Here is a 21,015-nt window from a genome sequence, read left to right on the forward strand (position 1 = left end):
CGTGTTGGATGGGTTACGTTGTCTTTCGTTACGTGCTCTCAACGGAGCTCCGAGAAATGCCCTAACGCGTTCTGCCGGATTCTACACGTACATAGATCGAGCGTTCCTTTTGGATGGATAGTCAGTCATTCAAATCAAACTAGGCCATTTTACTCAATCTACACATAAACATTGACTGTACAACATGCTCAAGCCTTTGCTGTGACTCGAAACACTCAAAAACTCGGATTTGCATAAGTCTTCCTGCAAAGGCGTTAAGGTATTTCAGTTCTTTTGGGCTTCATTCCCCTCCGTTTCAACCTACGAATTTTCAGTTTTACCCGACGAACAAATAAAATAAGGGAGTGCCGATGTCATTCGTAAGGGGCAGTGCGTGTGTGTGTCGATGTTGTACGTATTTTATTATTTTTTTCTTGGACTTGAGTTCAAGCACTTAAGTGCTAGAGTGAAAATACGCAATGTTGCAGTAATGAGTAAGGAATGCGTTTAGTGAACAGTATAAGGCTCCTCCATTTATTTGCAGTTGGCTCTAGCATTGCATTCTGAGCACTTATATTTTGAATTGTGCTTTGCTAATATGTATGTGTACTTTTTAAAGCTCCATCTAAAAAGTTCCCACCCTTCGTATTTGGTGCACATTTTCCCAATTAATTACATAAACTGTCTTATGGCAATGTTGAATTCAAGATTGAGTTCCTGTATTCGCGCGGATCAGATGAATATGTATACAAAAATCAGCTTGCTAAGTTAAAATTGTGTGTGTAAAATGGTTTTACCCGTAGTTGAATACATACATATATGTGTACACATGCAAAAACCTTGAAACTGTTTTCTTGGGTAGTCAAATCAATTCAACGAATGCGATGGGTGAACAGCTGATACATGTCAAACACGTACACATGCAATGTAAACACCTAATTCCTGTACTCAACGGGATTTTAGTTTGTTTATAAAAATTTATGAATTCGTAGACTGGTAGTTCAATTCATTGTTTGTCAGCACAGGGAATTACACATAATTTATTGCCAGATAAATATAATGCCTTGAAAGAATAATACATAAATAATGTATGTATTTGTATAAGAACATTATTAGCAGTTTGGTAAAAGTAGACATGTTCAAAGTGTATATGTGTGTACATATGCATATACATTTATATGTACTTTACTTCCTATTACTTTAATTATTTACACATGTTTATATGGATTCTTCTTATTATTTAACTTAATACTGTTTGGTAAAAAAATAACCAATTCAAACTAAAAGTGAATAAAATCTTTTCAAAATAAATAAATAAAAATTACACAAATTCATGCCATCCTGAACAAGAATATATACATATGTATGAACATACATACATGTATATTTGTAACTCTTTAGATCTTGGAGTTAAAACTGGATCAAACAAAAACAACTCCTAACGAGTTATTAACTTCTGACGATCGAACAAGAACGAAAAAAATACAAAAATTACGATTTGTACTTTTATAACGAAAAATGATTTTATATTCAACTAAGAAATTATTATATCTGAAGTATAGTCATTCGGCACTATTTATCATTATATTTCGTTGTCCTCTCATGCATTTTCTTTTGAAGTGTGCCGAGAAATTCCGTAAAATATTAAAAAAAAATATATATATTTTTTATAATAAAGTATAATAATACTTTGATCGTTTTTGGAACGCGGTTTTTAAATTTAGATAACAGCACAATAAGTCTAAACTTTAAAAGAGTATTTTCACTTTCACCGTTTCTCTTCTGAGCCATATACAGATGCGGTAACAATAATAGCACTATAAGCACATTTCGTGTTTGCCCCAGCGTTTCTCTATTTTCTGACATTTTTCATAATTTTTCACTAATCTTAAATACTACAATGATCTTCAATCGAAATAATTAAATTGGTAACAGATCTAATGGATATTTTAAAAATAATTGGTAAAACAAAAAAAAACCTCCAAATTTAGGCGGTAACCAAAATAGCACTGTTTCTCGTATTTTTCTAAAACTAAATAAAAAAATAAAATAAGAGTTCAACAAATGGATTATATCTTAAGAACTATTTTTAAAGAATCTTAATATTTGGTTGCGTGACCATTGTATGCAATGATAGCTGCGCATCCTCTTGGTATGGAGTCCACCAAGTCCTGGTACCGTTTTTGAGGAATTTTGCTCCATGAATCCTTGATCCTCGGTCCCCCATGAATCCAAAGTTCCTCGATATTGTTGGGTTTGGCTTCAGAAACCTATTTTTCACGTCCGCACAAAGTTTTTCGATTGGATTCAAGTCGGGTGACTGAGCAGGCCATTTCATTACTCGAATCGATTTCTGCTCAAACCACTTTCGAGTCTTCTTCCTCGTGTGTTTTGGGTCGTTATCCTTCTGAAATGTCAAAAAAAACGGCATTTCATCCTCGGCATATGGCGCCATCACATTTTCCGGGATATCTGTGTAAATGTGCTGATCCATGATGCCTTGAATCATATGAATCGGATCTACTCCAAAAAACACAATTTTGCTCTCATCTGACCACAAAAATGTGGCGCCACTTCTCAGGCCAGTCCTTGCGTATCTTGGCATATTCGATTCACTTTGCCACATGCTTCGCAGTCAGAAGCGGGACTTTTCTGGGACTGCACACATTAGGGTTGTTTTGTCTTAAGTGTTTGCGAACTGTTTCCACGCTTGCAGCTATCTGAAGCTCCTTCTTCAGTTTCGTCGCCGGCTTAAAAGACTCCTTCTTGCTTTGCCGATCCAAGCGCTTGATCTCCACGTTGGATATTAAGGGGTTTCTTCCACGTGTTTCGTTATTTTCGACAAACAGAAGTGCGTTGCGGATCATTTTCTTTGAAAAACTAACAAACCGTCCCATTTTAGCGTAGGTTTTACCTTCAGAGATCATGTTTTTAATCAAATTCCTTTTTTCGACGGTAGAATGCTTTCCCCGACCCATAACTAGAGAATTTTTGGTCTTCTTTTGAAAAAAATTCAATTAAAACCTTTAATGCAACTCCTTTTTTCAAAATATGTCGAAAAAAAAACCCAAAGCAATCACTCCTATTAATTTTATTCAGCAAAAACATGGTCAGTGCTATTTTTGTTACCGCCTCATTTAGCGCCCTTTTGCAGAAAGTGCCCAAAAACAAAAAGAACCGTTACATTGAGAAACTAAAAATTTCTTGCTTAGAGAGACAACATATGGTACTTATTATTCATGCAATCGGACTTAAAAAAAAAACATTTAATACCGTTTTTTAGGAAATCAACTTTGCACCTGCAGTAGTGCTATTATTTTAACCGCAGCTGTACACATATCTTGGATGCAAACCCCTAAGTTTTTGCATGTGCATTTGCATTTTATAGTATATAGTTGCCGCCTTTGACCACTATCCTGCTGCACAACGTCACCACGAGGACTTTCGTCCACTGTGATATGTTTTGGCAGGACGGTATATTTAAATATATAAAAATTAGCTTCCGCAGTATGAGGTAGGTACTATAGCTAAGATTTTTAGGTTATTATTTGTAGTTATAACAACAAAATCCTACGAAATTAACTCATATGATTTAGATATTAAAGGTACTTACAAACAAAAACAAATACATATAAGAAAATGAAACAAGCACCGTTACAGCTGTTGTGTGCTACTCTACGATATTAATCATAATTATCTAACGGAAAATTTTCGTTCTATATAGTACCTTTGCTGATATAATCTATTATACGTATTGCAAACAAATTGTGTTTCACTTCTTAGCATTTTTAATTTAGATAATATCTAAAAACCATTTATTTCGTAATATATTTAAAGCAGGAGAATGTTGTTCAGCGGACAAAATGAATGGTTATACTTTTAGCCATATGCTGTCGTGTTGATGCACAAGTGTAGTGTAACATTAAACGTGCGCGGCTGAAAAGGAACGAAGCGTAACTATTTATCAAGCTTCGAGATTTTATAAATAGGTGGTCTCGTAATGTCCGATCTGGGAAGTGGAGATGATGGCATCTCAGGATCAAGTAAGTAAGCCGCATATCAATAAATATGTTGATAATAACTTCGAAATTCTAGAATATAATGTTGCAAATATGGAGGGTTCCTCAAGTAGGAACGACTTCGATTCTTCTGCAAAAGGTAAAAAATTCAGCATATGTACATACATAATTTATAATATACAAATGCGTCACATTCTTTCCCTTCAGGAGGAAGCGGCGTCGAACAGGAATTGGCTACGAAAATGTTGCAAATACAATCTAAACGATTTTATTTGGATGTAAAACAAAATAGAAGAGGCCGTTTTATAAAGGTTGCAGAGGTAAATCATCCGACAAGAATTTTGTTATCAGTTCTATTTTATCTTTATAAACATACTTTTCTTTAAAAGCTTTGATTTGATTTTTATAATAGCACCTTTTTGTAAAATTCACAACGGTGGAATGTTATGTATAACAGATTTATAAATTTCAGATTGGCGCTGATGGTAGACGTAGTCAAATTTACTTGGCTCTTTCAACTGCAGCCGAATTTCGTGATCATTTGTCCTCATTTAGCGATTACTATGCTTCTCTAGGTATGTATGTATATACTGTTCTATTGTATATTGTTCACTTTAATCAATATTATTTTATATACGAAAACTTTACTATTTAATTTATTTTAAATGGTTTTTGTATTTTTAAAAGTCTGTTAGTTAAACCCACTGCTTGTAGAATACAAGTTTTCAATACATTCTTTAAAAATAACAGCAAGTTATAAATGTTAACATATATGTATACATTCATAATATCGCATGCAAGTTCGAATGTCTCTGAATTTATTTCAGTCAGCGGTCCTACCAGACCCATTCAAACAAATTAGGCTTACTTCTTGCGTATAAGGTTGCGTACTAGGTTTGATAGAGTGTATATGTGTACATATACAAAAAGTACACACACAGAATCACTATCTGAACAAGAAAGACCCACGCTTCATTTCCCATTAAAAGTTATTAAAAAAAGTTCAAGCAAGAAATATCACCTCGTGTTCAATCTCTTAAGTAGACTATTTACCAGACTAGCTTTGGGGCTTACACACTTTCATTTGATTCGCACTTACAATAGCTAAATAAATGTTGTATAATAATAAAACAATAGTGATCCTGATCAAAAATATTTATTTTTTATAGCTCATGAGATAGTATTAGTTGTTCTGCATTTGTAAAAATACTACCTTTGTTGACAAATAAATTATGTTAAACTAATTTTAGAGACTAAACTATTAATTCGTTATTATCACTTTTGTAAAATTAACTTGTGAAGTAAAAGAGCGTAACATTTCGTTTTTCATCCATAATTTTTAGGCTGGCGGAATTTTGTTATATTAACATTTAAAGCGTGTTTCGAATTTCGAAATGACATCATAATGACATGTATCACATGTCGCCAGGGGTTAACTGCAACTTGCGTAGGAAACTTACAATTTATAGTAATCATGTAGTTACGTTTCATACATCTTATCCCACTATATGCCGTATATATACAGTGGTACCACAGAATCCAGCGGGAAATAATTCCGCTATTATTTTATTGAAAGCTAGCTAAAGAATAAAGTTTACATTGAATGCAGCATCAGACAGAAAACTTTTTTTCAACTATTAAATATCTATTCAAATGTGAATCGCAACAACTTCGCACAAAATTGGCAACATTATCCTTAGCATGACTGTTAGCAATTGTGAAGATCCAGCGAAAGTATCTTAGATGAAAGATAATCTGATCCATTTATACAGGCGATCGATCATATTTATCAATAATAGGTATCGTATCTATTCTTTAAAATGTTTGAAAAACAGTTTTAATAACAACTACCGCTTTGAATAGCGGACTTTCCAAAGGGTTGAGATGTCTCATCTTTTTTTTTTATTAAGTTCCATTTTGTCCTGTCATCATAACGATCTGGTATTCATGCGTTTTCATACCGCAGGAACTCAACCAGTGTTTTGATGTGCAATGCTTAATTTTTTAACTTAGCATTAAACTTAATTTCATACAAGTTTCCCCATAAAAAAATTATAAAAAACTTAGATTAGTAGTGCTTTATGTTTATTCTATGTTTTCTGTGGCATTCTGATAGACAACAAAATATCGTTTTGGTACAAACAGACAAACAAACCGATACAAACATAATTTGCAAAAGATTATCGAATTCTTCATTTCGAAAAAGAGCTATGGCTTTTTACGTTATGGGTAAAAATATAGATTTTTCAGCAGTGTTGGATGATTTGATAAATACATATGTTGGTTAAGAATTTTTGGATAATACACAGGTCCACCAAACACCGACAATTTACCGGAAGATGGTAAACTTAAATCTGAAATGATGATAAAAGATTACAGAAGGTATTACTTGGACTTAAAGGAAAATGCGCGTGGCCGATTTTTACGGGTAAAATTATAACAGTAACATTTCTGCTTTGTATAATGTTATAAACTGATTCTTTTTTAGGTATCGCAAACGATAACAAGAGGGGGGCCTAGATCCCAAATCGCTTTACCGGCTCAAGGAATGATCGAGTTTCGTGACGCTCTTACAGATTTGTTAGAAGAGTTTGGAGCTAATGATGGAGGGTAAAGTATATTTAAATATATATCCATAACACAATGCAAAAAAAAAAAAAAAATTAGAATCTGGAACAAAAGTTGTCCATTTGGGAGCGATTTTGAGAAAAAAACCTTTTAGCTGTTTGCCATTTCGGACGCCAATAGCGGGCATACGGATAAGCAAATAGTTAAAATAAACCTTTTTTTTGTCGAAATCAGAACATAGGAGTAGTAAATAAGGGATATTTTAAGATTTACTTTGGCTAAAATTTTCGTCTGGAAAATGTGGACGCCACAAAAATTGTCTTAAACAAAAATCGGCATAGGAATTGTTATGATATTTGACTGTTTACGTAATGCGAAAAACAGTCGAACTTTATCAGGTATATCAGGAATTAAAAAATTCTAAAGAATGGTTTGTCCGATTTCTTCACCCTTTACACAGCTAATAAGAGCGCTATGGATAGTTAGATTCTAAGGAGATTAATACTGTTCTGCCATTTTCCCAAATACTAATTGTTACTCTTTTCTTCAGCAGGTTTAAAGGAGATTTACCGGAAGAGCGACACATGAAGGTGGATAATAAAAATTTTTATTTTGATATCGGACAAAATAATCGAGGAGTGTACATGCGGATAAGCGAAGTATAACCAAAATATTTATATATTTATATACAGCATTCGGATGTATTGTATTATTTATTTGTATTTTAAAACTTCAAGGTGAAAAATAACTTCCGGACTTCGATAACTATTCCGGAGAAATGTTGGATTCGCTTTCGAGATATTTTTAATGATTATTGCGAGAAAATGAAAAAATCGTCCGACTCAATTACTGCCGAAATTAACTTACCTACATCTTCAAATAGTCTTAAATAAACAACATACCGTGATTTACTAAGTCACATAAGAAGGCGCGAAAAATAAAATTTTTAATGGCGATTGACCAACCAATATGTAAAGCTTGTAATGTTTGACATGGCTAAATTCAAAATCATGCGACTAATTAACCTTAATGACACGCAAATATATTTATTTTGTAGCATTTAGCCAAATATGTTTTAGTATTCTATATTGCTAATTTCTATTTTGTAATAAAAAAACATAAATTAGTTAGAGTTACTTTAGAGAAAATTAAATCCTAAAGTCATTTTGAATTCTAAATGTCCTCTTTTGGCTGACTGTTTAGCTTGTACTTAGTGCAAGAAAATTTAATTTATTCATTGACTTGTTTGATTTGCCTTACAAGTGAAAATAGAAAGCCGTGTTCCTGTATTGACTGTTTTAATTGTTTTCGGAACTCACAAAATATTCATATCAGTCGATTAATCTGTTTGACACAACGTTAATTAACCTGAAATTAACAACAAAATTAATTTCCTAACAAAAATAATTAATCTCTATGATTCAATACGTTACGTTACGTTAGCGGAGATCTACTAATAATGAACAGTTAACGATAACAATCTATGTTTTGCAAGTTTCGAATAATAATAATCACTTTCGGTTGAATATTATTTGATATTATTTTAAGTAGTGCCATTTCTGTTGTAAATTTAAATATATATAGAAATTTCGATTTGAAATTGATAATTTGTGTCACTAAAGTCATAATTCTCATTAAATGTATTCCTAAAGTTTATGGGTTATGCCATAATTAATTAATGTTAATGTAATTTGAAATATCTTTGACAAGTTTAAAAAATTGTTAAAGATTCTAGAAATAATATGTTATATATATAATAATACAAATTAAAGTAACTCCTAAACTCGTTTTTAAAACAAAAGTTTCATGTGATCACGTAGAATAAAAACTTACTAAGTACGATGAAAATGCATAGCAAAATAACAACATAAATCGGAAGCGCAACACAAGCACATACCGGATAAATTTCCATTAAGGAATATCGTGTACAAATTGGGTATGCTAAGTAATAAATTAGCTGTACTAATTATTTAGTATTGAAATTTATCAGGATTTTGGGTTCACTAAAGAGAGACAAAAAAATGTATTCGCAAATAATTTAATGATTTTTCATTAAAGAGAGAAAAAAATGTATTCGCAAATAAATTTATGATTTTATTCATTTAATCGAAAGCCAGTTCATTAGATGAAATAAAAATATAATTTAATTTACTATAATTCTATTTAAACTAAAGCATCCGAAATTCCTACAAATTTCCATACTAGAGTCGATATTAATCAGACTATAAACACAAAATCTTTATAATTATCGTGCAAATGTAAGCAGCAAGATGTTACAGAGATTCAACATAATATGTAGTTAACTTAAATGTTGTTTGCAAAAATACAAGTATTGTAAGAGTTTTGTGAATATAACATGGAAATAAAGTTGAATTTTAACAAATTTAGCATTTTGGATGTTATTTTAAACTTGCATAGTCGGACCAAGAGTGTTCGAATGCCGCTGTATAAAAAATCTGCTAAGATAACCCGATCGATTTCAGTACTGACCTTTATTCGAAGACATAGAAATTTATTGGCTTGTTATTTTTCCTAGCAGCTAATTTAGAGTCGAAAAATGGGATCATTAGAATTCAATATTGTTTATTAAATTCGTAAAATTGAAAAAGGAGACAGAAATTTCTATATTCTTCGGTTTATGCTAAAAAACTCCGTTTTTCGCTTTGACTTCTTTTTGGTGATTTTAAGTACTTAATATGTACTAATATATAATAATATAATATATAATAATATAATATGTACGACTAAAAAAATACCCGCTGTAGCAAAAAATGTATTTGCCCACTCAAGCATTTCATATTAAACCTGTTGATAGTTTGGTGTTGGTAACACGTTTTTTTATTTTTTCTATTTACACAATTCGTTTAAAAGCGTCGATAGTATTTGAACACTATTCAATGACATATGTATATTATGATATAGTATTCTGTTCCTGAAGTAATAGGAGTAGAAAATTTAGCTAGTTATAGCTGCTTTCTCGCTAGGCTAGCAGGTTTTTTTAATAGTGGTAGAACAGAACAGAACAGAAAATTTTGCAAAGTTTTAGTGTCGAAACGAATAAGGCGTGACCAAAGACACTAGAATAACAAGATGCGTAACGGCCATACATTCGTTTGGCACTATGCAGCCACTTTTTTGGTGAAGGCCAAATTTGCTCTCTTTTCGCTCGCTCACGCTGAGAGCGTAAGAAATGTAAAAATAGAATTTGCTTGCTTGTGTGAGTAAAAACAAGAGACGAGAACACGTATATGTGTGCGTACTTGTTCTAGAAGACGATTTTTGGGCCGAAATCAATTCTGATCGAAGAAACGAATTTACATATTTGGAGTTGTGGCCAATTTCGTAGCAATATGATGAAATAAAATAAAAATTCCCTGACTATTATAATAATTATTATAATAATAATTAAAGCAAATACAAAGGAAATTATTATAACTACTGTAATTTGAAACATAAATTTTCCAAAAAGAAGACATAACATTGAGAAATAAATATTTCATAAAAATAATAATTATTTTTTAATTTCATAAAAAAATAATAATTTTATTAATAAATAATAAAAATAATAATTTTATTAATAAATAATAAAAATAAAATTATTTCATAATAATATTTCATAAAAAATAATAATACGTAGTAGAAAATAAAAATTAATAAAATAAATAAAAATATGAAAACAGTTCGTTGCAAAAGTCATATCGTCAGGCACGAAGTGCGGACACAAGCACTCAACAATCATTGCCTTATTAATTTTTCTCACGCCGCAAGCTGAATACCCTAATGACAAGTATTCTAATATAAAGTCATTTTCGAAATTTATTTTGTGATGTACATAGATTCGTCTATTACTATTTCTAAGCTTTATTTAAATAATAATAACGTTGAGGCAATGCAAAACAAGAATTTTTCGCATGGTGCCAATTGATAAAAAATAATATAGATTTAAAGTCAACGAACTTCTAAGGTGAAGGGCATATTTTGTCAAATTTACAATACATGAGCATACGTGTGCACACATACAGTTGTATGCTATCACTGTATGCGTAGAAAAGAGCTGTTTGCTGTAGCGCTCTCCGCTCTTACTCTCTCGAACAAAAACTAAAGAGAGCCTGGAGCCACCTCTAGAGCCAAAAAATCGCGTGCCAAAAATTTGTATGGCCGTTACGCATCTTGTTATTCTAGTGTCTTTGGCGTGACCCTAGTGTATTTTCAATCATTGTTGTGGGTTATGTTATTCCCTATCATACCTATCAGCCCCAATTTTAAAATGTCTACAACAATATATTCATCATTTATTTTTTGGGTATATATGATGATATTTTCATCAAACATTTTTTAAAAATGTTCATGGGTTTGGGTCTTAGCACTAGCATTGGCGTTACTAGAATATGCATGCTTTGTGATAATTTAATACTTTTAGTTCCCGAGATAACGATAACAGCGGAAAAACTTCTTTTTACCTTTTACCAACTTTACAAGTAATTAAAAAGCAAATAATTTATTTTATTTTGAACGTATTTATATTATTTTATATCCTTACAAGCAGTTTCGTACAGAGAAGGGCACACATTCTTTAAAAACAACTAACGGTCTATCTCCCCAAATACGACATCCAAAGTTCCAATTATTGCAACGACGTCGGCTAGCATGTGCTGCTTTCCAATCTTCTCTAAAGCTGCCAAGTGAGCAAACCCTGGAGCTTTGATTTTACAGCGGTATGGACGACTAGACCCATCTGATATAAGGTAAACTCCAAACTCGCCCTTCGGAGCCTCTATTGCCGTGTATGTTGCCCCGGGTGGAACTTGATATCCTTGGGTAAACAACTTAAAGTGGTGAATAAGTGCCTCCATGGATGTCTTCATTTCGGACCGTGACGGAGGCGCCACCTTGGCATCGTCCGTTTTAATTTCTCCAGCAGGCATTTGGTTTAGGCATTGATCAATAATTCGTAATGACTGGCGCATTTCCTCGACCCGACAAAGATATCGGTCATAGCAGTCTCCTTTGGTGCCGATGGGAACATCAAAGTTTACCAAATGATAGGCATCGTACGGCTGCTGCTTTCGAAGATCCCATTTTATGCCAGATCCACGCAACATAACTCCACTGAAGCCATAGTTCAAAGCTTCATCTGCAGTTACGATCCCAATGTCCTCGGTCCGCTGCACCCAGATTCGATTTGTAGTTAACACATCCTCCACTTCGTCCAATCGCTCGGAAAACTTTGATGCAAACTCATAGATATCGTCCATAAGACCAAGAGGCATATCCTGAGATACAGTAAGACAATTATATTATTTTTCAATATTATTTTGAATGCATTACCAATGACACTCCACCAGGACGTATGTAGGCAGCATGCATCCGGGCACCAGAAACTCGCTCATAGAATTCCATCATTTTCTCACGCTCCTCGAATAGCCAAAAAAATGGCGTTAGAGCACCAACATCTAAGGCATGTGTTCCGACGGCCATAATGTGATTGAGAATACGAGTAATCTCGGCAAAGAGAGCTGCGCAAAAAATAACAATTTCACAAAATGATTACAAATTTATAATTTTAGTGTAGGGTGAAGAGTGGTGACAAAAAAAATTTCTTTCTATTAAGTTAAATTTGTCTGGATAAAAATCGTCAAGCGGTCTGACGATCTTAACTTCGATACGACCGTAATTAGTCATACAAGTCAGTTTTACCAGAAAAGAGTAGAATTTATTATTCTTTTATAATTAACTTCCCCTCATATCTTGGCTCATTTGTCAAACTTCAAAATATGTATGTTACATGGTTTTAGAGGCAAGAACTACACGTTTTAATTTATTTTTGTAAAAGAAAAACAATTTTTAGTGCTAAAAACAGTGATAACTTTTTCATCTCACTTTTTTACGTTAACATTCTAACTTGAATTTGAGATTAAAATCATTTTTATAAGTAATCTAATCAAACCAATCCAATTAATAATTAAAACTTTTAAAAAGATTTTGTTGCGCAAGATTTATGGCGATGGGGACAATGCTAAATTATAATATATATACATATATTAAATAAACGAAACTATTGAAATCTTAATGACTACAAAGACTAGAGCAAGAGAAAATTAATCTGTATTCTTACTTCGAATGTACTTAGCACGGAGAGGCACATCAATATTAAGGAGCTTTTCTACAGCCAGAGAGTAGCATTGCTCGTTGCACATCATCGAGACATAGTCCAGCCGGTCAAAATACGGCAATGCCTGGGTGTATGTCTTGTACTCTATGAGCTTTTCGGTCCCACGGTGCAGCAGCCCAATATGCGGATCGGCACGCATAACGGTCTGCAATAACAGAGGTTTTAATTTACGCAAGGCCTGTGGTCGATTAACAGCTTAAACCTCTCCATCCAGCTCCAGCACAAGACGAAGGACTCCGTGGGCGGCGGGATGTTGTGGGCCGAAGTTCAAGGTCAGATTACGCACCGACTTTTCGACAGGCGTTACTTTGCCTAATAGAGCAGGTAAATCAAGCGATTAGTTCAAGGGGCAACTTGAGATTGGGTTACCAACTAACTATTCCATGGTGGCACTCTCCAGAGTGATGTGACCTCATCTGGATACATCACCGGACCGCTAAACTGCTTCATGAACTCAGGATCTGGATACCACTTGGCAGCTCCCCGTCGCGTCTGCTGAGAACTGAACACCGAGTTTCCAATTGGACCCGGTATGTGATATGCACAGTACAAAAATAAGTGATATATTCGAATTATGTAAGCATTCAATATTTACGTTAACGCGGCCGATCCAGCTGCAATAAGTTGTGGGCGCAGCCTCAAGTGTGAAAGTCCGGGAACCAACGTTCTTCTCATAATATTGGCCATCCTGAAACTCAAAATTCCTCTATTTATGTTTCTAAGTTGACAATTCAGGAATCTAATACAACCAAATAGTTATCCGCAATCGGAACTCTATACAAAAATATCGAACATTACTTTAACCACCGAATCCAGTGCAGCTTATATACTATTTACACCACTAATATATCGCAGGTTGTTGCTTCATGAAAATTAAAAGCAAAACGCATAAATTCCTTAATATATATTACACACTTTTTTATCTACTCTTGCTCTTTTTCCCAAGTTTTTATATCTACGTTAATGGAGCACAATAAAAAGACTATACTTATATATCTTAGTAGTAATTATGTACAAAAAAAAAATTGTGTAGAGCTTATGTGAACATATTATGATTAAAAACAACGAAACTATTTCATTTCTATAACAATTGATTTCTGGACTTATCGTCCGATTCAAACTTAAGCCGACATTTTATGCCGTCAAAAGAGATGCCTTTGGTGCTAAGAGATAGTTTACGTAAAAACGGATAGTCGGACAGAAGGGGATGCTTACTGACTCTTAATACTAAAAAAAAATTTATTTACTTTAAAATCTTAACTCTTTCACTGGGTTCCAAACGTCTGACACTAATCAATATACGTTCCACGGGTAAAAGATAAATTTTAAGAATAATAAAATTATTCGTAAAACATCAAATAAGGTTTAAGCCTAGCTAAAAAATCCACTAGGAAATTGCATAATGGTCCTGTTACAACAAATTATAAATGAAATCTTTACATAATATATATGGCGTTATCAGTCAATATAGTATTTTTTACAGTGAACATTACTTATAGTAGAAATTATCATATTTTAAATTTAAAATTATATTCCAATTGCTCAGTTTCTTAATTGTAATTAATTTAAATTTTCAGACATCTCTTATAAAATTACAAACCAAACCATTTAACTTATATCATAAGGTGATACGGGCCTTAGTATAAAAATCGCTATCGATTGATTTGTAAAACTATCGATGCGCTTAAGTTTCTTCATACATCGAAAGTTAAAGTAAACATCGTCTTTTGTTCCAGCTCTAAACAAGTTTTTTTTATAATAGCTCTAGCTCTACAGTATTTATATAAATAATTCTTGTATGTAGTCCAAGTGTAGAAAAAACTAATTTAAATGAGCTGCTTTCGAGTATTTCTCTTCAGACAAAAACCTGTTTGGAACCATTTTTAATCATGTGAAAATGTAATTTTGAAATAGATGTACCAGAAAAAGGAAGACGGTGTTTTGTTCATATACATATATGTTTGTGTTTCTATTTGTCAACTATCGTTATACCAACATATTTGTCCCGGATTGTTAATCGGATCAAATAAGAATGCTTCCCCGAGAGTAAAATGTCTGTGTATATATAGAGTTTATTCTGTCTCCTCGGGGAGTGTGTCGTCACTGTGTATGTATACAGAAAAGTCTTTTGGTGTATACATACATATGTAATTGTATAATGCTATTGTGATGTTTTATCACTTGAACACATAATTTTTAAGAAATATGATTGTTCCGTTATAAATTGAATGTCAAGACTGCCGATCCGCTATATATTGTTGATATTATGTCACGTTGATTGTTTATGACTATGCATGTTAATAAATATATTAAAATTTTGCCAAGCCATTACCAACCCTATTTGTATCGGAAATGTACATATGTACATATACTAATGATTAGCATCACAATATAAATTGATAATTGGTTTACTGGCCTTGTAAAATAAGTATTTTTTATCAGTCAGAGTCGAATCAAATCAATTCGGCGTTTTAAAAGTTAATGAAGTACTTTTAAAAATCTCGTAATCTCTCAGGTGGCGGTAGTATATAGTATATATATACTATAGTATATATAAATATTCTTGATCAGCATTAACAGCTGCTTATTTCGCTGACTGCTGCCGAACGCGACGCAAACTGATCTTTCAGTCTTAGACTTTTTCTTTTTCTATTGTTTCTTTCTTAATTTGTGATACAGGTCTAGTAAACTTTTTGACGAGATAAATTAAAAATAATAATTCCGCTTCTAAAAGGTCGAGTTACATTTTCTGTGAACCCTAGGTATTTCTTATATCAATAACATTTTCAATATCAAAATTTAACCTTGAAGAGGTAAAAACTAAGTCGTTAATTAGTTGTATCCCTTCAAATTTATCTCATCCTTCGTCAAAAAGTATACTATACATATATAACAGATGAAATGGAAACAATAATCTAACGGCCTTTTCAAATTGATTTTTTTGGAATGTTCCTATTTTTATATACAAAAGCTGTATTTTTTAACTATTGTGATTAAAAATTATATTGCACCTGACTTATAACGCACTACATATAACTTACTCATTCACAAGAATACTTTTGAAGGGTAAAGAAACCAACCACACCGCATAGTCTCTTTAGTCTGTTGGTGCGCTTCGTAACTATGCCGTCCAAAGTGAGAAAATCATGTTACAAGTTACACTGTAGTTTGAGTGTTTTAATTGATATGTAAGGGAGCATTGCCCAGAATTCACACATGGCTACAGCGTTTTGTTGTAAAAATAGTTATTTTATTGGTTGCAGATGGAGCAAGACACATTGGCGTGGAATGACACGGATGTAGCTGTAGCCAGTCAACATATTCTTATTTCGGAGGTTTATTGTATGCATTTAGCAAGAAAGCTACTAACGATCTAAAATCGAAAGCATTGCTGGCGGTATGCAAGAACGACCAAAGCAACTGCGTCTTACTGTTTCCTGGACCCAGTCAAAGTCTAAGATTCATGACAGTTGTCAACGTCGGAGCATGTTGGCATGTAAGAGGCGCTTAACTACCACTAAAGTGCTTGAAGACTCACATCCACCAGTAGCTTTCCCCAATTCCAACACTCTCTGGCATCAGAAACAAAAGGAGAAACATAAAGTTCAGCTATACTCTGGAAAACCCTTAAGCATTAAGCTGTACGTGCCACGAAGTATTGAGAGTATCCCAAAAATTCGGCATAAGGCGCTTACGACAACGAATAAACAACAACCTGCTATGCATCGAAAGTCTAAGAGCAAAAGCAAGTTTCAAGCTTTTAACAATCTCAAGCCGCTTTATTCTCCGAGTAAAAGACAACCATCCGCGAAGCATTCATCAGCACTGGTGGAAGCAGGGATAGAATCAAAGGCAACACGGCATTTTGTTGGTAAAAAGAGGATTAAGAACAGAGACTGCCTGTTATCTTCGTCTCAGCCATCGCCAATGAGATGCAAAATGATGATTCCATTTCCAAAGTTTGGTGCCACATCCTTTGTTACTTTGCTCACTTTAATTTGTATGGAAACGGTTCTGCTCTCCACCATGTCTAGTTGCGCCAAGACTTTTTACATGCATTGGAACACATCGAACAGTATGTAAGTACACAAATATAGTGGTATACTCACGCAGAAGGTATTATAATTTTATTGAAGTTAAAAATTGTAGATGTTTTTTTCTCTACAAATGTATTATGTTCATCTATGTCTTGTCGAATTTATATTTTAGTTTTTAAGTTAGTAGTATGAGGAGTACTATTTATTCGTTTAGGGTTTTTTTATTTCTCATTTTGATAATTAGACTGCTGGCCATATATATTTATAAATTAATCCCTAATGTCGCGTATAAACATGCAGGTCTTATATAAACTTTCCCAGCAATTAGTAATGATACATTTCCGATAGAATAATTATTGTCATAATTTGTTGTGCAAAATGTGCAGACGATGATTGGGCGATTCCATTGATTCCTAAGAATCATGATTACTTTTTACTTACTTTTTTGTTAATCACATGTATATGGCCTACTTTTTTTGTCTGGTTTTCTCTTTTTCGATATAAACATATCATATATATCACCCATATTGCAATGAGACATTAAGTTTGTCAGGATAATGTTGTTTCCAAAATCGAACCACAAACTCCAAAAACAAAAGATTGCGCTAAATTGATAAAATCCACGTTTTTGTAGCCAAGGCATTAAACAGTAAAGTCTAGATCAGATAAATACAACCCAATTTCCCATTTTCAAAGTGTTAACTTCAGCATTTTCCTAAACTGTTGTTTAATTCAGTATATGCGAACTACTGCAGCATTTTCCAAATCTAAAACTCTAGATGACATGTAGTTCCTTGAACCCTACGCGTGCGTTCAGTGCTCATTGTCACTATGTGTAATGTATTGCACATTAATTGACACTAATTTTGTATTTCATTTTGCACTTATTTATTGAAAATCGTTGTCTCCCTTTCTCAAAACAAAATATAATTTGATTACACTCTTATATCCACAGATTTCGGATTGATAACACAGATCATATTATCGATGTTAATAAAGGAAATCTTGCATTTGAGTTCGATCAGGTTCATATAATATGCCCCGTATATGAGCCAGGGACTTTTGAGAACGAAACTGAAAAATACATAATTTACAATGTGTCTAAAGTGGAGTATGAAACTTGTCGCATAACAAATGCAGATCCGCGAGTAATAGCTATATGTGATAAACCTCAGAAATTAATGTTTTTTACAATAACTTTCCGGCCATTTACACCGCAGCCAGGTGGCTTGGAGTTCCTACCTGGAAATGATTATTACTTTATTTGTGAGTTCCTTTGCATTCCTCCTATTTAAAAAAATACAATTTTTACTATTTATTTAGCAACTTCATCTAAGGATGATTTATATCGAAGAATTGGAGGTCGATGCTCTACAAATAACATGAAAGTAGTCTTTAAAGTGTGTTGTGGCCCAGAGGACAAAAACAAAACCACGGCGATAAGCAATTCTAAATCTGTTACAGACACCGGAGGAGCCATTAATGTCAATATAGCGAATAATGATGAAAGTCGTGTTAATAGCCAGGGCAATAACATAGCTATTGGAACCAACATTGGTATAAATGGAGGCCTAATTATAGGGGGACCTCAGTCAGCAGGAATGCCAATTAATCCACTAAGCGGGAATAACAATCTTAATGGCATACCCACTACTATTAATTCAAACATTGATCAGTTTAATCGGATTCCAATCCAGCCAAACATAATCGGCAATCATGTAGGGACTAATGCCGTAGGAACCGGAATTGTCGGTGGTGGAGGAATAATATTAACTCCTGGCCATGCTCATGGCAACATTAATATGCTGCAACCAGGGCGAGGTGGAATAAACGGAGCATATCCCGGACATCACCACATCCAAACTGGGATACGGATAAACAATGTGCCTACGCAACACAACTATCCGTCCCATAAGGGTAATCCTAACAGTAATATTAACGGAAACGGTACGTAATGGCCTCTGGGAAATCCACAAAAGGAGCGAACTTTTGAAGCTTACAGGCAAAATTTTACTCCTTGCGTACGCTTTCTTCAAGCTGGTTTTAGTTTAAGGAAATAAGTTACCTATATACTAAGTTACATTTGCTACTTAGAACCAACATTTTCTCGATTCCAGTGCTTTTTTAAACAAAAACTTTAACTTAAATACTTTTGTTTTAATTCTTAAGAAAGATACAAACGAGATTTTAAGGTTTTTTGTTTTCTTTGTCTGTCTTTAATCGAATCTGCATGCTAAATTCCAACTTTCTAGCTTTTATAGTTTCTGAGATTTCGTTTTCATACGTACGAACAGGCAGACGAAATGCATCGCCTAGTAATCCTAATCATTTCTTTTGTTAATCTATAACCTATTTATAATATCAGAAAAAAGATACAGATAGAGAAACACATAGAGCACATAAAAAGCTGATACACTGAACACTTTACATAAAATACCTCGGTTCAAAGTATTTTTATTTAAATTTTATCAAGTGTATACACAGTATAAATTTTTCATAGCGACCTAAACCTGAATCTAAGTCAAGACATTCGACTAAAAATAGATATTCTTCATATTGTTTATATTTCTAATAATTATATTAAATATTTTCAGATGACCACCATCATTACAACAAACATCCCAACGAGGTTGTAAAAAATGAAGAACTGACATATAATAGTGGTGCAGCGACATCGGATGGTAACATCTTCGCTTTATGGATCTGGATTTTATCAATTTTCCCACTGCTATCTATTGAATCTTGCCATTTGTCTACATATTGGATAAACGGACCACTTTTAGTCAGCACTATCGCGATTCTTGGCATTCATTATCTTATTCAAAGCACGTTGCAAACCACAGTGCAGCGATATAGTCCTGGAATGGTTGAAATCACCGCGACTTCTATGAACGGGATGTTTGACCAGAATGCCGGCACTATTGAATATGACCGGTGAATTTTTAATGAACATTCGATTTTGTGTTCCAATGTTCAACGTTATTTCAAAGAATAACAGTATCACACAAAATTATTTGTCACTCTTCTCCGGCTATTGCTATTTAAACAGTGATAAAAGTATTGGGTGTGAGAGGTTGGAATCAAATGATTTGGATGAGTAATTGCAATTGAACGAGTTACTGTGACTCACAATTTAAAATAATAGATCAGAAAGAAAGGAGAAAGGTGAAATAGAATTAATAAGTAAAAAAATTAAATATATCAAGTACATTAAAACTTAGATTTAGTGGTCTAGATCTAACTAATATTGTTTAAGAAAAGACAGAGGATAGAGGAATGCTATTATAAAACAGATTAATGCGAAAGGCCACTAGACACCGCCTAGCCACTGTGTCTTCTGTCCTCTCTTTTATTGTGTCCTTCTGGTTTTCCGAAAATACTTATATAGCTGTATGCGTGAGACAGAAATATAAAATATTTCCATTTATAACGAAAAATGGTAAAGCGATATAGCAAATACAAAATCATTACAGCTATATTTTTACCTGACTTCACTTCTGTTAGCTAAAATGATCATTCCGAAATTCTTTTTTCTTACCGACATACTAAAGGAAATGTCAAAGAGTATAGTTAAAATATACTACAAGAGAATCATATGGCTTTGGAATGGATTAAATTAATTACAATTTCCCATTACAAGCCCCATTACTGTTTGAAAACTAGTTATCCTGTACGAAGGATATTTCGACTGAAATTAATTAGCATCGCTGACTAAAAAACACGTAGTAAATAAAACATTAGTAATTTAAAGACATATTGCATGCGGATTGCCACGCATTAGTATTGTAATTGTATAAGATCAAATGAAACTTATGTATGTGTTTAGTATGCATTCATGTATTTAAAATCATGGTAGGTATTTTGAATATGGTAAAGGTGAAATTTAAAGAACTCAACTATAAGTTTTATGTTCTTTTTTGTTTTGTTTTATTTTTTGTTTTCCTTACAATAATACAATTTTATTTTGTAAATGAACCAAGCAGTATAGAGAAGTGATTCTTAACCTTTAATAAAATATATATGTATATACATATAGCATTCACATACTTATATACAAGAAATGATTAGGTGAAACGTTATAAACTTTGTAAATTTAAATAACTAAAAATTTAAATATATCGAAAAATAAGAATTATTAAAAAATCGTAAATTATGAAATATATATTGAGGCATCTTGTGCTACCTTTATGTGAAAAAAGGTTAAAATTTATATACATAGTCTATATATAGTAAACAATTT

At 33.0% G+C, this 21,015-nt stretch overlaps 3 protein-coding genes across 8 annotated transcripts; 2 read left to right on the forward strand and 1 right to left on the reverse strand.

Moving 5' to 3' along the window:
- The first annotated feature begins 56 nt into the window (after window positions 1-56).
- Window positions 57-8,672, forward strand: LOC117146344 (transcriptional activator protein Pur-beta). Of its 4 annotated transcripts, none has more exons than XM_033312481.1 (10): window positions 57-259; window positions 315-390; window positions 3,817-4,022; window positions 4,075-4,137; window positions 4,206-4,318; window positions 4,471-4,573; window positions 6,308-6,426; window positions 6,487-6,608; window positions 7,117-7,225; window positions 7,304-8,672. In XM_033312481.1, the coding sequence occupies exons 3-10, from the start codon at window positions 3,980-3,982 to the stop codon at window positions 7,457-7,459; spliced, it is 828 nt and encodes a 275-aa protein (XP_033168372.1). In that variant the 5' UTR covers window positions 57-259; window positions 315-390; window positions 3,817-3,979; the 3' UTR covers window positions 7,460-8,672. The 4 variants fall into 4 exon arrangements, with proteins under 4 accessions (XP_033168372.1, XP_033168373.1, XP_033168374.1 ...); XM_033312482.1 differs by having other exon boundaries at window positions 3,820-4,022; XM_033312484.1 differs by having other exon boundaries at window positions 58-259; window positions 7,120-7,225.
- A 2,376-nt stretch (window positions 8,673-11,048) lies between these two features.
- Window positions 11,049-13,517, reverse strand: LOC117146317 (NADH-ubiquinone oxidoreductase 49 kDa subunit). Its single transcript, XM_033312376.1, has 6 exons — window positions 13,334-13,517; window positions 13,116-13,240; window positions 12,941-13,050; window positions 12,682-12,883; window positions 11,895-12,082; window positions 11,049-11,839 (listed from the first exon to the last, which is right to left on the reverse strand). Exons 1-6 carry the CDS (start codon window positions 13,423-13,425, stop codon window positions 11,150-11,152), a joined length of 1,407 nt encoding a protein of 468 aa, XP_033168267.1. The 5' UTR covers window positions 13,426-13,517; the 3' UTR covers window positions 11,049-11,149.
- Window positions 13,518-14,470: 953 nt separating this feature from the next.
- LOC117146315 lies at window positions 14,471-19,914 on the forward strand. Of its 3 annotated transcripts, none has more exons than XM_033312367.1 (5): window positions 14,471-14,637; window positions 16,002-16,817; window positions 17,731-18,041; window positions 18,099-18,722; window positions 19,370-19,914. In XM_033312367.1, the coding sequence occupies exons 2-5, from the start codon at window positions 16,138-16,140 to the stop codon at window positions 19,711-19,713; spliced, it is 1,959 nt and encodes a 652-aa protein (XP_033168258.1). In that variant the 5' UTR covers window positions 14,471-14,637; window positions 16,002-16,137; the 3' UTR covers window positions 19,714-19,914. The 3 variants fall into 3 exon arrangements, with proteins under 3 accessions (XP_033168258.1, XP_033168260.1, XP_033168259.1); XM_033312369.1 differs by having other exon boundaries at window positions 14,471-14,534; XM_033312368.1 differs by lacking the exon at window positions 14,471-14,637 and adding an exon at window positions 14,765-14,845.
- Window positions 19,915-21,015: the final 1,101 nt, after the last annotated feature.

The sequence above is a fragment of the Drosophila mauritiana genome, chromosome 4 (genome assembly GCF_004382145.1).
Source record: "Drosophila mauritiana strain mau12 chromosome 4, ASM438214v1, whole genome shotgun sequence".
NCBI lineage: Eukaryota > Metazoa > Arthropoda > Insecta > Diptera > Drosophilidae > Drosophila > Drosophila mauritiana.

What these genes read in the sequence shown, in the direction of transcription:
- LOC117146344 (XM_033312481.1), top strand. Translation starts at nt 3,980, where the DNA reads ATGTCCGATCTGGGAAGTGGAGATGATGGCATCTCAGGATCAA. An exon ending in CGATTACTATGCTTCTCTAG is followed by an intron (nt 4,574 to 6,307) that starts GTATGTATGTAT and finishes GATAATACACAG; the next exon opens with GTCCACCAAACACCGACAAT. An exon ending in TTTGGAGCTAATGATGGAGG is followed by an intron (nt 6,609 to 7,116) that starts GTAAAGTATATT and finishes TCTTTTCTTCAG; the next exon opens with CAGGTTTAAAGGAGATTTAC.
- LOC117146317 (XM_033312376.1), bottom strand. Translation starts at nt 13,425, where the DNA reads ATGGCCAATATTATGAGAAGAACGTTGGTTCCCGGACTTTCACACTTG. An exon ending in GCTGGATCGGCCGCGTTAAC is followed by an intron (nt 13,241 to 13,333) that starts GTAAATATTGAA and finishes CTCGGTGTTCAG; the next exon opens with TTCTCAGCAGACGCGACGGG. An exon ending in GTCCTGGTGGAGTGTCATTG is followed by an intron (nt 11,840 to 11,894) that starts GTAATGCATTCA and finishes ACTGTATCTCAG; the next exon opens with GATATGCCTCTTGGTCTTAT.
- LOC117146315 (XM_033312367.1), top strand. Translation starts at nt 16,138, where the DNA reads ATGCAAGAACGACCAAAGCAACTGCGTCTTACTGTTTCCTGGACCCAG. An exon ending in TGGAACACATCGAACAGTAT is followed by an intron (nt 16,818 to 17,730) that starts GTAAGTACACAA and finishes TTATATCCACAG; the next exon opens with ATTTCGGATTGATAACACAG. An exon ending in AAATGATTATTACTTTATTT is followed by an intron (nt 18,042 to 18,098) that starts GTGAGTTCCTTT and finishes CTATTTATTTAG; the next exon opens with CAACTTCATCTAAGGATGAT.